Source organism: Protopterus annectens, chromosome 3.part0 (assembly GCF_019279795.1).
Source record: "Protopterus annectens isolate FY-2018-M chromosome 3.part0, PAN1.0, whole genome shotgun sequence".
Taxonomy (NCBI): Eukaryota; Metazoa; Chordata; order Ceratodontiformes; family Protopteridae; genus Protopterus; species Protopterus annectens.
Genome location: NC_056731.1, coordinates 1,340,541,059 through 1,340,556,498, shown reverse-complemented (window position 1 = coordinate 1,340,556,498; position 15,440 = coordinate 1,340,541,059). Strand labels below are relative to the sequence as shown.

The following is a 15,440-nucleotide window of genomic DNA, read 5'->3' as shown; positions in this document are numbered from 1 at the left end:
GTTACCTATGTCTTTGTTAATAAGCTCCAAGATGATGCATTCCATGGCCTTGCAGACCAGGCTCATCAGCCTAATGGTGCGGTAGTTCCCAGGGTCCGTGGTGGCACCCCCTTTGTAGAGTGGGATAACCATCACTGTGCACCATTCAGTAGGCACATAGCCTAAGGTGAGGCTATGACTGAACATGCTACATAGGTGGGGTGCCAGTTCATTCTCTAGTTTGTGCAGTACGCAGCCTGGGATATTGTCTGGTCCCATGGATGCTGTATTCTTGGCTTTGGAGAGTACAGTCTTTATTTGTTCATCCATGATTACAGGGGCTTTGCTTTCTTCCTATGTTAAGATGGGCCCTTTGGAGGGTGAGAGAGGAGTAAAGTTAGCACTGAGCCAATCTGCCAGGATGATGGCAATATTGGTTGGTTCTATATATTTATACAAATTAATATATTGCCAGCAACATGCTTTTACATTGGATAATAAAATCTGTTACTTGAAATAAGCAAAACAATGTACTTTGTAACTTCAAATATACAAAAAGCTACACATTTGTATAAAGAAAACATGAAAAAGTAAACATGTTTAAACAGACAAGTGGCATACAGAATAACTATAACAACTTCTCTAGACCCATCACTGCAGGTGGCTAAAGATTTACTGATTCTAAATATTTTTGGCTTGAAAATCCAAACAGTAGTTGTAAATCTACAAAGACTATGGAGCATAGTTTGAGTTCTGTCCAGGAATGGAATCTACTTCCACGGTTCATAAGAAAAGTGATAATTAACTCTAAATAGTCTTCCTCTGTCTTTAGTGTCCCACATTCTGTTTTCTGTTTTTCTTCAGTTTGAATGATGTTTTTTGCCTCTTTCTACAGTCAGGTTAGTCAAGGTAGAATCCGATAAGTTATTGTTCAAGTAAGGTAATTTTTTTAAGCTGAGAGTATACACATTTGAGAAACCACAAAAATTGATTCCACTTTTAATGGTTTTGCTGAGTATATAGGGAAAATAGTTGCATATTCATTACAATTTACTATTTTATATTATATGCATATGAGATATATAACATGCTACAAGATTTACAACCACATTTTTGACAAAAATAATTAATTTTCTCTAGCATACTGCCATGTGTCCGATCATTTCTTTAAATGCATATATATAAAGATATATATATATATATATATATATATATATATATATATATATATATCTATATATGGGTCTAGGACATTTCACTGAATGCACGTTTCACTGAAACTCAAATGACTGAACACAAATCATTGAAAGCACAATTCTCCGAAAACTCAATTCACTGAAACACATTTCATTGAAAATTATATATAACCTTTTCCCCACTGTAGTGTGACCCTGGGGTTAGTATATATAGTAAGGGGGGCACTGCACCCCACATAGGGGGTGTGGGGGGCATAGCCCCCACATATTTTAAGTATATATTATGTTTGGAAAACAGTAATATATTGGAATTGTAAGTATCCATGCATATTCAAAATATTTAAAATATGTGGGGAGGCTATGTCCCCCATACCCCCCAATGTGGGGGGGTGGTGCCCCCACCCCCCTTACTATATATACTAACTCCAGGGTCACAATACAGTGGGGAAAAGGCAATATATAACTTTCAGTGAAATGTGTTTCAGTGAATTGAGTTTTCAGTGAATTGAGCTTTCAGTGAAAAGTGCACACTAATTTGACTTTCAGTGAAATGTGCATTCAGTGAAATGTCCTAGAATCATATATATATATATATATATATATATATATATATATATATATATATATATATATACACACACACACACACACACACAAACATATATGTATATATATATATATATATATATATATATATATATATATATATATATATATGTGTGTGTGCAGTGTAGAGTGCCGATAACACAGAATATCAACATGTACCTTGTGAGCATTTTTGGCCAAATGCCCAGTATTTCAACCATCTAATATTATCAATTGTATTAAAGCTGAGTAATTATTGTGTGATTTGTAGGATAGTACTAGGAGTAAATATTCTATCCTTTTTCCTACTGGAATCATTGCTGCTGTGGATTTCTAATGTGTGCCAGCAGCAATTTCTGTTTGCAGGGAGATATATTCCCTTTTTGAGTTAGTATGGTCACAGAGATGGCATATTTAATTCAGGGGTTATGGGTAGCTTCCTCAATATGTGGGGGTGCAGTGAGTTGGGGAGCTTATGCCCATGTAGAAACACTGTTTTTCTTTGTGTTGAATTGTTTGGCTTAGCAATATTTTTCTAGACAACATTTGGAGAGTGCAGTGGTGATATTTTTTAAGTTAGGTGAAGTTTGATATTTGCTCTGGTCAAGACATATACATATATATATTATTTATCCTGGGAAGAAAATCTCCAAAGTATTACAAAACATTTTAAGAACAATATTTTACAACCTTTAAAATAATACAAAATACTACATTTTAAATAATTATACTAAATTAGAGATAATATGAAAAAACTGGTTAAGAATATATTCAAGTTCTATAGCAATGATTTAATATTAAAGAGAAATCTTAGCCAGTTTATAGAGAAATTAAATGTAAGTTAGTATAATACAAGTAGGAATTGCAATATAAAACGACAGAAAAGCAGACTTATGGTATATTTAGAGAGAAAGCCAGGGGAGAGAAATTGATAGAAGTAAGGAAGTGAGTGAAGAAGGGAGAGTAAGGAGTTGCAAGATGCACATAGTTATTTGTTCACATTAAGGAATATAGTTTATCCTAGTGTTGAGCAAGAATGGAGCTAGCTGTTGGCTAGGTAGTCTTTTAGAATGGTGATGAAGGATGGGAGTGAGGGTACTGACCTGATGGATACAGGTAAGGAGTTCCAGGCCTTAGCACATGTTACAACTATAGACAATGCCCAGCAGATTTGATACGTTTTTTGACAGGAAAGAGTATTTGGTCATTGGATTATAATGACCAATTCGACACATAGTCATGTCAAATGCTATTTAGTACTAGACAGGCAGATGGATGCTAGATAATTTTACAGTTGGCAAGAAGCTGTGTTTATGTTAGTTAATGGATAGTTCTAACCAATTTAATCTTTTTAGTGCTAGTACAGTGGTGGGTTCTGAACAGGATATTGGCTGCATTTTTCGCAACATTGTTATAGCATAGGTTCATAGGTTCATAGGTGGGTACTAGGCTATCAGCCCTAGGGCCTATGTAAACCTAGCCAACAAGGTTCCCTGGCTTTCGCCACCTAAGGATGCTATTTACCTGCGCCTCTGTTGAGCAGGGCCACTGAAGTAATTCCTGGGGTGAACTTCCTTTTACCTATCCACTCATCAAGGTTCTTCTTGAAGAGTGCTAGTGAAGTGCTCTGCTTGATATAGATAGGTAGCCTGTTCCAGAGCATTGGGAGTCTCTAGGACAGGAATCTATCTCTCCAGCAGTTTCTGTTAATTGTGGTGACAAGGTTTAGATCTTTAGAACTCGTGGCTCTGAGGGATTGGGATTTCTTTAGGTGCAGCTTGTCTAACAGTTCTGGGTTTGACATAGCTTTGTATGTCAGGCAGAGAACACCTCAAAGTAGGCGATATGTTACCGAGTAGAGCTGCAGTTTTTTTTGTACAAGTTTTGATGCCTGAAGGTTAGTAAAGATGGGAGTGCCATAAAGAAGTATGGGGAGGTGCTAAGTTGTGTTAAGTGTAGTTCAATCAGTAAGAAAGTTTTTGGGTCTATAAAGTATCCCTAGTTTCTGATGAGTTTTTGATGTGTTTTTCTTATTGTAATATTGTATGTGCAGGTAAAATTTAAGATTATCATCCACTATCATCCATAATAATTTGCTATGAGCATTGACTTCAATGGCTGTATCATCAAGAGAGAGGACTTTAAATTTTGTTTTATTGTGAGGGAGGGATTTGTGGGATAAAGGTAGTATGTTTGTTTTTTTTTAGGGTTGAGCATGGGTTATAAGTTACAGAGCCATGTTTTAGTGGCTGTTAAAGCTTCCTGTGCAATATTTTGGAGGTGTGCCATGTTCTCAAATGTACAAATCAGTATGGAGTCTTCTGTGTACTGTATTACTGAGGTGGCCTTTTGTGTGGAGGCTGTTGATGAAAATGTTAAAGAGGAGGAGACCAAGGATAGAGCCTTGTGGTACACTGGTGGTGACTGGGAGGTATTGAAAGAGGGTGGAGTTCCATTTTGCTGATTGATGCCTATTGTAAAGGTAGCTTTTGAACAATAGAAGGGTGGGCTGAGAGAGACCTAATGCTGTAACAAACTGTGTCGAAGGATTTAGGCAAATGCAGAAATAAAGAGGAGATTAGTTTTCCTTTATCTCTAGTTTTACCGACAGCATCTATATAGCTTACAAGTGCAGTGTTAGTACTATTGGAAGGATGGAAGGCATGTGGGGGATAGGAGTTTTTCGTGCAGGAGATATTTTAGCAATTGTTTTTTAGTACATTTTTCAAATATTTTGGGAGGGAGGATAAGATTGGTATAGGTCTAAAGTTATAATATGTGTTGAATTTCCTCCTTTGTACAGAGGGATAATATGTGACTTTTTCCAGGGAGTGGGAACATGGGATTCCTGAACTGACCTATTCATAAGGATTGAGACAGGATAGGCAATGCTATTGGCTGCTACTTTAAGGTACTCCCTTGGAAGGTCAACAGATGAACTACAGCATGGTTTGTGTTTGTTTAAGAGTAGTTTTATATGGGATGTGGGCACAGGTTTGAAGGTGAAAGTGGATGCAATGATATGTGGGTATTGGGCAGGGTTAGGATTAGATGTTGGGGAATCCTTGATTAGAAATAATAAACTATCTATGAAATAAGAGTTGAATTATTTGGCAGTTTAAGTAGTGAGTTATTGGTTGAGGGGTTAGAGTTAAATATTTTGCCAGGATGCAAAATTTCTTTTATTGCTGTCAGAATTTTTTAGGGCTGTGTTTACTATTCTTCTGATATAGTAACATTGCTGCCATTTATTTACTTTTAATATGATTTCAAAGCATTCTGAAGTTTTCAAGATATTGTGGTGTTTTATATTTTTGCCATTTTTCCATGCTTTTTCAATATCTTGCATTAATTAGCATTCCACTCTTTTTTTGGATAGGCAAATTGCATTATTTGTTTTTAGTCTCTTCCTTCTAGAAGCTTCAAGGCAATTTAGAATATTCAGGAAATCAGTAATGAATTAATTTACAGTATCATCTAAAGGGTGGATTTTTTTAGTAATTTACAGTTAATAGATGATAGGGTGGTAATGAATATCTCTGGGTTAAATCTGGAAAGGTTCTGTGCTGTTTTATAAACATGCTGTTTAAGTGGATGAGTGAGATGCCTGGTTGCATAGATTGGGAGATGATCAGTGAGACAGTCAGGCATTGTATTTGCTAGGGTCTGACTGATACAGGATCCAGTCTAATAGGGAACTGGATGTCTTGCTATAATGTGTGGGGCTATTAATAAATAAGTTCAAGCTACATGTAGGGCAATTGGAGTAGTTGACCTACCTAGTATTTTATTTTTTGTGGAATTGTAATGGAGATCCAGTTTAGGATAACTTCCAGCTACATCGGGTGTGTGTGTGTGTGTGTGTGTGTGTGTGTGTGTGTGTGTGTGTGTGTGTGTGTGTGTGTGTGTGTAAAGGACAGTAATGCACATTTGTTTATAATTGTTTAATTTCAGGAAAGTAATAAGAAGCTCTGCGGATTATGTAATCAAATAAATAATTATGTACAACTACTCAAACTGCCCCAATTGCATGCCAGAAATAAGTGGGAGAAGTGTAATTAAACAGTTTTGTTACTAAAATAATTAAATAAAATAAATGGTAAAAAGTATTCAAACCATAAAAGAAAGTTCACTTCATAATATCATAAGTAAAAATCATAAATATTAAACTCAACTCTTTGAAACATTACACTCATCCACTGAGTTGAATAATGCTACGCAGTGGATGGATGTAATGTTGCATCTTTAAGACAATTAAAATGTAATAGGATATCAAAATATTAAATATTCTCATTGAATTCAGGATGTAATAAAGCAAGCAAACTGAATATCCATTTTTTTCTCTTTTGTGTAGGATTCTTTTTTATCAGCTAAGTGTCCAAATGTTATACTATCAATTGCAAGAAAGCATCAGAGTGGGATGAGAATTTATACAAAATCAAATGAACATTTCACAAAAGGACAGAGAGTATACAAAATCAAATGAACATTTCACAAAAGGGCAAAGCAGCCATAAATGTCACTAAATGCTCATTGGTAAAATAGGATTTTCAGAGAGGTAGGGGCTCTGACTCACTGTACATACCTCCCTGTACCGTATATGTTTATTGCAATCAGTTTCAGAGTCATAGCAGCTTGAGACAGACGGGGAAAAAAACTTTAGTCACTATTGTCCTCTAGACAATTTTTTGTTAAGTCTGCATTTTCTTATTTTGATAAATCTGACCCATGGCAGTCTGGCTTCTAACCATTTATGTATTTATTTATTGATACACATGCATACATAAACTCACACACACACACACACACACACACACACACACACACACACACACACACACACACACACGCACAGGAAACACAAACTGCTAATTATATATATCATCTCCAAGATTGCAAAACAGAGTGAAAAGGGAAAAATCCCCCCCACTTTGTAGTGATCCCCCAAAGCAAATACCATCATCCTGTGATGATCCAGCACTTTGAAAAACCAAGCTTCATTCCTAAACATTCAATGTACTGAATGTACTTTGAAACACACTGAATCCATATATCTTTATATATATATATATATATATATATATATATATAGAGAGAGAGAGAGAGAGGGAGAGAGAGAGAGAGAGAGAGAAAGGAAGGGAGAAAAAGATGCTGAACAAAACAGACTGAAAAATCAGGTTAATTTAAATAAAACTTCCCAGCAACAACAGAAAGCCTTCTTATTTATATCAATGTTCTTGCCTTCATTTTTTTTGTGACTATTCTTGACAGGATATGCCACTTACTTTGAATAATGGATGCTCTTCTCGGTCAACGACTGTTGTTAGGCTCAAATGCCCTGTGAATTTATCAATTAAAAACCAACCAAATGGTTCTTCATCTGCCCCTTTTCCTGTAATTTTGTAAGTCAGCTTTATTGGTTTGCCATCATCTGTTTCATATCGTATCTGTAAAGATATTTGAATTATTAGTTAGCAATTCATAGATATTAGTGTCTTTCTGTGATATATCCTCATGGGTTCACTACCACAGAATGATTTCTCCAATTAAGACAATAAGTTCTTTGCAGCTTAAAGTGCCTCACTCACTATCACAATGGACACAGTAAAATAATTGTGAATGGTTTCAGGTGTGTGTGTGTGTGTGTGTGTGTGTGTGTGTGTGTGTGTGTGTGTGTGTGTGTGTGTGTGTGTGTGTGTGTGTGTCTGCATCTGTCTGTTTGTGCAATACTGGAGTTAGTACCACAACAAAATTTGGAATCCCTAAGCAAATAAGCAAAGGATGCAGCACGAATATACATTAGCTAATCCAAGCTGTTGATTTAATGGACAAGAAACTCTGTAATTCCAACAATCAGTTTGTTCAGAACCACTTACACTATGCCCTATACTGTGTCCAGCTTTGAAGGTAATACCTATTAAAGGCATGTGGAATTTGGGAGAATCCAGAATGTACAGTGGCACACATTTTACACTTGTGTGCCATTTAGCTACTGGTTATTGTCCTGTTATCAGTAGAGAATGGGCAAAGACTGAGGAAGAGAGAGAGAGAGAGAGACAGAGACCCTTGGCACTTAAGAAGTAACTATGATGGGTTCAGGCACCTAGGCAGCAAGACATTGCCCTATGTTACATTTTTTTTGGGGGGGGGGCACATGGCCGAAATGTCATTCAGCTGCAGAGAAATATGGCTGTTGTGAATTCCCTATGGACAAAGAAAAGCACATGTTGCCATGCCCACAGATTTAATAATCAAGTACATGGGGACAGAAGAAGTTGTGAGTGTTGTACAGTACATGCTTATATAACTACAACAGCATGGAGGAAATCTTGCAAGCTACTGTGGTTACATGTATGCTCCAGTATGCATTTTAGTTAATGTTCCGTAGACTCTGTGAAGGGGGTAGTGGTCCAGATACACCAATTAAAAAGCCACTGCCCATTGTGCACTACATTTGTACTGCCAATGACATACCCACTGGCCAACCTGCTGTTTATGCCTTCCATACTGCCCACTGTCTCATATTGCCATAGGGACTACGGATATTATTTTCCCATTGTCCATTTGGTTATTGAAGTTGTGGGCATGGCACCACATTCTTCTCTGTGCCCACAGGGAATTCACAACAGCCAAATTGTTCTGCAGGTGAATGTCACTTCAGTCATGTGTCCACAACCAGATGTACCACAGGGAAATGTCTTGCTGCCTAGGTGCCTGAACCCAACTAAGACATACTTGGAATGTTGGGTAGCATATCAGCACCCCACCCAAACACCTAAACAATTCTGGCATGCCTAAAAATATGTTTGATACTATAAAAACCCTTCAATTAACCAGATTTCTTGTTGCAATAACTGCAGAAAGCTTAATTTGATGCTCACTACCTTCTGCATCCTCAAGCTGCCACTCTCAGCAACACTCCAACTAGCCAAGGCTGTCACCAGAAATGTATATTTTGTACTCAGACCTCATGCTGTTGCCCCACCACCCACCTATCATTTAAAACATGTACTCACCCCTCAGAATGTTACCCATGTTCATTATACAGCATAGCTCCAATCTGTGCATATGCTTGGGGTGGGTAGCTTATGGGAATGAACATATTCGTCCATCAAAAAATGATACATTGTGGAATTAAATGTTGTGTCTTTAATTGAGGAGAACTCAGTGGAAGCATCAAGACCAAATGCTTAGTCATCGTCAGAGCCTTATATACAACCACTTTTTTTCACAATATGTGGCTTTGACCTGGTTATATGAATTTTATAGGCAGACTAGTTCCCCACAACTGGTATGTCTGTCAGTTGCATATAATTATTTATGGTGCATCCATTACTAAATGGTTCAAGACTGCATGTACGTTTACAAGCATACACCACTTTGTCAGAAATGAAAGAATGAATCGTTTTTGAGATATGAAGTCTAAAAATTTCCAGTCAAAGTATAACATACTAGTTTCCAAACACATCAGGCAAGCAATTTAGATATTATTGTATTTCATATGTCTATTAGTTGCATATAATTATTTATGCTGCATCCATTACTAAATGGTTCAAGACTGCATGTACGTTTACAAGCATACACCACTTTGTCAGAAATGAAAGAATTAATCGCTTTTGAGATATGAATTTCCAGTCAAAGTATAACATACCAGTTTCCAAACATATCAGGCAAGCAATTTAGATATTATTGTATTTCATAGTTCTGACGTTAAAGATGATCTTACATGTAAAATGGGTGCCTACTGAATATCCGAGGACAGTAAATATAACTCTTGGAAAAGACAATAAATGAAAATTGGGGAATATGCACAAACTCCAGGGCTATAATTTATACTAATGTGAGGTACAGTGATCAGGGAATTCATGTATATAAGTAGTAGTGATATGTAGCTGGGATACAAAACTGTTTGAAAAGTATAACAGCAAGTTTTAGAACTGTTTATTTTGTTTGAAATTACATTGATTTTTCTGAAGTATCAGGAAACATTACCTGTTCTTGCACTTATGATGGGAAGCATATAAACCCCTGTCCCTACATACCCTTACTATAGCTGTGCAGAGTGTGTGTGTGTGTGTGTGTGTGTGTGTGTGTGTGTGTGTGTGTGTGTGTGTGTGTGTGTGTGTGTGTGTGTGTGTGTGTGTGTGTGTGTGTGTGTGTGTGTGTGTGTGTGTGTGTGTGTGTGTGTGTGTGTGTGTGTGTGTGTGTGTGTGTGTGTGTGTGTGTGTGATCCACCTCTTGCGGTTAACTACCAGTTGGTAAATAGCAAAATGGTTTGAGAATTTTGTTTTAACAACCTGTTTCATCAACAAATAGCAGTGGAATACAATTAAGTTGTGTAGCAGTAGGAATTAGGAAGTTTCTACTTTTCCCTAGTGCTGCTTGATCTCATAGACAGGCAGGGGTGTACAGGGGGCTTGTCCCCAGGAAAAATACTGTTTTGCACAGTGTGTGTGTGTGTGTGTGTGTGTGTGTGTGTGTGTGTGTGTGTGTGTGTGTGTGTGTGTGTGTGTGTGCACTCGCGCATGTGTGTGTGTTTGTGTGTGTGTGTTTGTGTTTAATGTGTAAGTGACAAGAGTTGATGGCAGCTGCATTGAATTCTCATCAAATAATCACAAACACACACTCACACATACACAGTCATATAGATAGATAGATTACAGCTCAAAAATATATAATTTCCTCAGTTACACCAGTTTGTTCACCCAGTAGTTCTGATAGTAGTCTGTAGGGAATTATTAAAGCCTGCCAACTCATTCTTTTAAGTCCGATTGGGGTATAACCATGCAAACATCTCCAAGCAAAAATATTAAATCTTCTAGACTTTGTTAAATAATTGGGAGGTATACACATAGTCCCTCTTTATTTCTTTGTGAATTTCTGACCCAATCTCTCTTCCCAATCTTTTCTAACCTCCTCTGATTGATTCCTGTAGTTATCGTGCAATATTTTATATGCCCTACTAATTATTCCTTTTTAGTAGCAGCCTCTGATCTAAATTCAACTAAAAACTCTACCAGTGCTGGTCTTTCACTTAGGATTCCCCTATCACTTTCTCTTTGCATATACTCTGATATTAGTCCTTGATAAAGAAAGTAGTCTCTAGCCTGCAGTCCAAATGTATTCTTGGCCTCTTCCCATCCTATTACCTTTCCCTTTGTAGTTATTTGCTCCCAAATACATTGGTTCCTTTGCCATTTTTCTCCACTAAATTTCTGCTCCCTCTTGCTTATTCTCTGTACACCTAATTGCGGTCATCCCTATCAGCAAATCTCCTTTCTCCATCCTCATATTGGCTTAGTTTTTAGAATACTTTATGAATATAACATTCTGTATGGCTATTGTTATTCTCCTTAATAATCTGCATCCAGAATCCCACTCTCTCTTTATTTCTAGAGCCCCCAACCCATTTCATCATCATCCCTCCCCACTTTAAATTATAGCTTTCTGCTTGTGCTGTGTATAGGAGCCTTAAATATGTAGCTCTAAAATATCCCTTCAGATCAGGTAATCCCAATCCATCTTGTTCTATTGGAAGGATCAACTTATCCCACTTTACTCTTGCCCTCTTCCCCACTCAGATAAAATCATTCAACTCTTTATTAATTGCTATCCACAACTTCTCCTCTGGTTGATAACAATATGCCTGACCTGTGTAGAAAACTACAGCATTTTAACTGCTTGCATCTTGCTTTCCATATCCATAAACAGATTCTAGTTCATTTTTGTATTATCCTTTGCTTAGTCTCTTCCCACATATCCTTAGCTACCATAACAGAATCCTTTTAACAATTACTAATAAGTACTTCATTTTAACATGCCCCCACAAATATTGGTATTGCTGAATCAATGTGTGTGTGGGTACATAATTTACAGCTATAATTTTATCTTCATTAATTTTATAGTACAATGTACATATAGTACAATGATAATTTTGTAATACAATGATACTATAAGGTTTTGTGTTTATTGAGATAGATGTTGATGCTGTTACCCTTTCAGCTATGCTTGGCTACCTTGCTAGACCTCTACCGGCTAAGTTGCATATGTGTTAAACCAGATTACAGGCACATGGAGTAAATGGTAGTCCAGGAAATTCAGACGTTTATAGATATATCGGTGCTAACATTTAGCGGCAGTATTATCCTAGTAAATGGTAACTGTACAACCTATTAATGTCCAAGCATTATATTTCCTCTGTTGTCTTTGCCTGTACACTGGTACACAAACAAAGCACCTCTATAAATGTCTATTTACTCTTTTTACACTATTTCTAACCACTTCACCTTCACCTTGCTTCTCCATACATGTCTTAACTCGTGTTTTCATTAACCACTAGGAATATTTTTGTTCTACCCTATATTAAACATTCCTACTTTATTTGTCTAGCTGTTACCACCTCTGTTTTGGTACTTTTCATAATCTGTATGGCCTCCAATATCTAACTCACCTCTCCTTTCTGCACCCTTTTTCATTCTTAGGTTGCAAGGCCTGGTATAAAATAAATTATTGCAAAGTTCATTCCCAACCTGTTTGAAGCATGGGAATCAATCACATATGGTCAACACAGTCCTGCCAGAGTCTACTCATTCTATTAGTGTATGTAATTTACTCCAAATATTATTGCAATTCATCTGTCTTTAGATGATATCTGTACTTCATCAAGCCTTACCCTTGCCCCATCATCCAAATTTGCTTCTGCCTCCATTTGTCTTTCTATCCCTATCTGCAATTTCTACAGGGAATTTAACTGTAGTTTACTGCCATATACCCTTATTCTTATTTTCTATTACAAAGTTTTGCCTTGCATTTAGCAGCCTCCCACCTCAGTCTGTGTAATCTACTTCTTTTCCAAACTTCTGCTACCATTACAGCTGCTCTAATTATTGCACTCTGGCAACAAAGATTTTCAGCACTGTTCTCAGCTTTCAGAACCATGCAACCTCTCATCATTTAACACTCTGTTCATGAATAACATCTATTGATGTCCCCTCTTTAACTGCCTTTACTAACTGTTGCTAAGATTGTTTTTCACAGTCAACTGCTGCAGTCCTGGCCTTCAGTCTGGTCCAGTCTACTCCATTCACCCTCACTTTGCTCGGGCTCAGTCTGCTCTTCTACCCTACCCCCAAATTCCACTCACCCCACCACTCTTACACTTATACTTTTATAACTCCACCCACTTTTTATTTAACAAACCACAACACCGACCCCATTAACCCTACTACACCACCGTTTTTCTCTATCACATTTCCTTAAAGCACACTAATCATATATTCTCCTAGGACAGGTCTGAACTAATATTATACCCTCTAAACAGTACTATTTTAACTTCAACAACAACAATTTCTCTCCAGTCTGTATCCTATTCACCCAACAATGTTTATAATATCCAGCCTAACAGCTCTTCTAATAATCCTTACACATGTAACATCACTACCTTCCAAAATATCAACAACTTATCCCCGACACATACTGACTGCCACTCACCAAACTTATCTTAGCAGGTTCTCAGACATCTCCCCACAATTATCTCTCAATAGCTTTCCCTATTAGTTAGTTCCAAAACTTCTAAATACCCCACATAGTAAACTTTGCCTTATTCCTTTTTCACATACTTCTCCAAAAAAACTAAGCCCACTGCTGTCTTAGCCAATCTTAGTACTACTCTAATTCAGTGTGGAGACATCCATCCCAACCCATTCCCTAATACTCACCAAGACAATAGAACACTTCCAAGAAACTTAAAAATTATATCCCTTAAGATTAGAAGCTTAGGGAATAAAATATCCCCCTTTCAAGCTTGGAAAGACTAGCACAAACCAGACATCCTAGCCCTAACCAAACTTGGCTAAAACCTAGCATAACAGACTCTGAAGTGTTACCACCTAACTATATCATAACTAGACTAGATAGACACCACAGGAATGGAGGAGGTGTAGCCCTGCCTTACCCCAACACAATTAAAATCACTCCATCAAACATGAGACTATTATTCTAGGTGATCTTAACATAGATTGGCAATCCATATAATCAGAATTACCATAAAACAGTATCAACCTCTATGGTTATTCTCAACTCATTAACTCCCCTACTAGGTACAATAAGGGCTACACTCAACAATCTACCTTAGACTGGATTCTGGTGTCACACCCTAATAACTTTAACTCTAATGGCACCCTACCAAATTCCCTTAGTGACCATTTACCCACATTTACCATTAGAACCAATGTACACCTACCAAAAACTGACACTCTAAAAGCCATCTGTAAACTGACCAATTTCAACCAAGATAAATTCAACTAATTACTCTGCAAAATAAATTGGTCACCCCTAAAATGTCTCCCACTAGATGAAGCTGTGCACTACTTTAACACCAAATACTGGGCACTCTAGCTCCAGTCTGCACTGAAAGAATTAAAATGATTTCTGCCCCATGGCTAACAAAGCCTTGAAAACAATCTAATAAAAAAGGGACAAAGTCTGCAGTCTCTGGAAGCAAGGCAAAAATTAAGTAGATCTAATACACTTCAAACAATTGTGAAACCAAGTAAACAAACAGCTTGTCAAAGATAAACAATCAAAGTATACCCACCTTCAACAAGACCACAAAGCTAACCCAAAAATGTTGGGCATCCATATCAGCCCTAATTAACCCTGGCACAAAACAAGACCTCTGCTCTTCACTTAATGCTCCTCCATCTTAAATTGCCAAAAATCTTAACAACCACTTCATACTATCCATAGCCAATCTGATCTCTAACACGCCTAACTCCACCACCTCTTCCTCTTCCTCCTATACTCCCCCTAATAGTTGTCCTTCTGCTAATACTCACCATTTCAAACTTAGCAGACAGAAACATCTTCTCCAAAACTCAACAGCATTCTCCTTACAACCAATACTTACTAGCCTCAAAAAAAAAACTTCTGTTGAAACTTAATCCCTGCTCTACCTCCACTGACAATTTCCCACCCAACTACCTTAAATTAGCAGCCAACTCAGTTGCTTACCCAATAAGCATCTTGCTGAACACATCTATTTCGGAATCGTTAGTACCAGATATATGGAAAATGTACTATATCACCCTATTCACAAAGGCAGTAAACTAACTGAACTAACAACTTCTGATTCATAGCCATCATATCTCCCATCTCTAAAATATTAGAAAAGCGTATACACTAACAATTAACAAGACACTTTCTACAAATCACCCCTCTCACATATTCCCAACATGGCTTACAGACAGGTCACAGCATATCCACAGCCCTCCAGGAAAAAAGAGACCTGTTACTTTGGTATCCACATCCTTCCTATCCTTTACTGAATCTATAAACAGAGCTAGAGACACAGATTACTTGGCATCTGCCATATTTCTTGACCTTTCTAAAGCATTTGACACTGTATCACATTCCATACTGTTGCACAAGCTCTCAAATCTCGGCCTTACCCCTTCCACCTTACAATGGTTCCACAGCTACTTGTACAAGTGAAAACAAGCAGTAAAGTGGCTAAAAGAAATTTTCCCTTTATACATAACCCCAGTGGAGTTCTACAAGGCTTTATCCCCGATTTCCTGCTCTTCAACATATTTACAAATGACCTATATACTGCCTCACCCACTGGAACACTCATCCAGTATGCAGATGACTCCACTATTATTCTTAACTACACTACCACAA

General features: G+C 37.3%; 1 protein-coding gene across 1 annotated transcript in view; it reads right to left on the bottom strand.

Annotated features, from left to right (window-relative positions):
• Positions 1 to 15,440, bottom strand: part of LOC122796738 (desmoglein-2-like) — a 1,262,885-nt gene that overhangs the window by 693,056 nt on the left and 554,389 nt on the right. Inside the window, exon 4 of the mRNA XM_044065447.1 lies at positions 7,046 to 7,207. Within this exon, the coding sequence (XP_043921382.1) occupies positions 7,046 to 7,207 (162 nt within the window). The remainder of the gene's footprint in view (positions 1 to 7,045; positions 7,208 to 15,440) is intronic.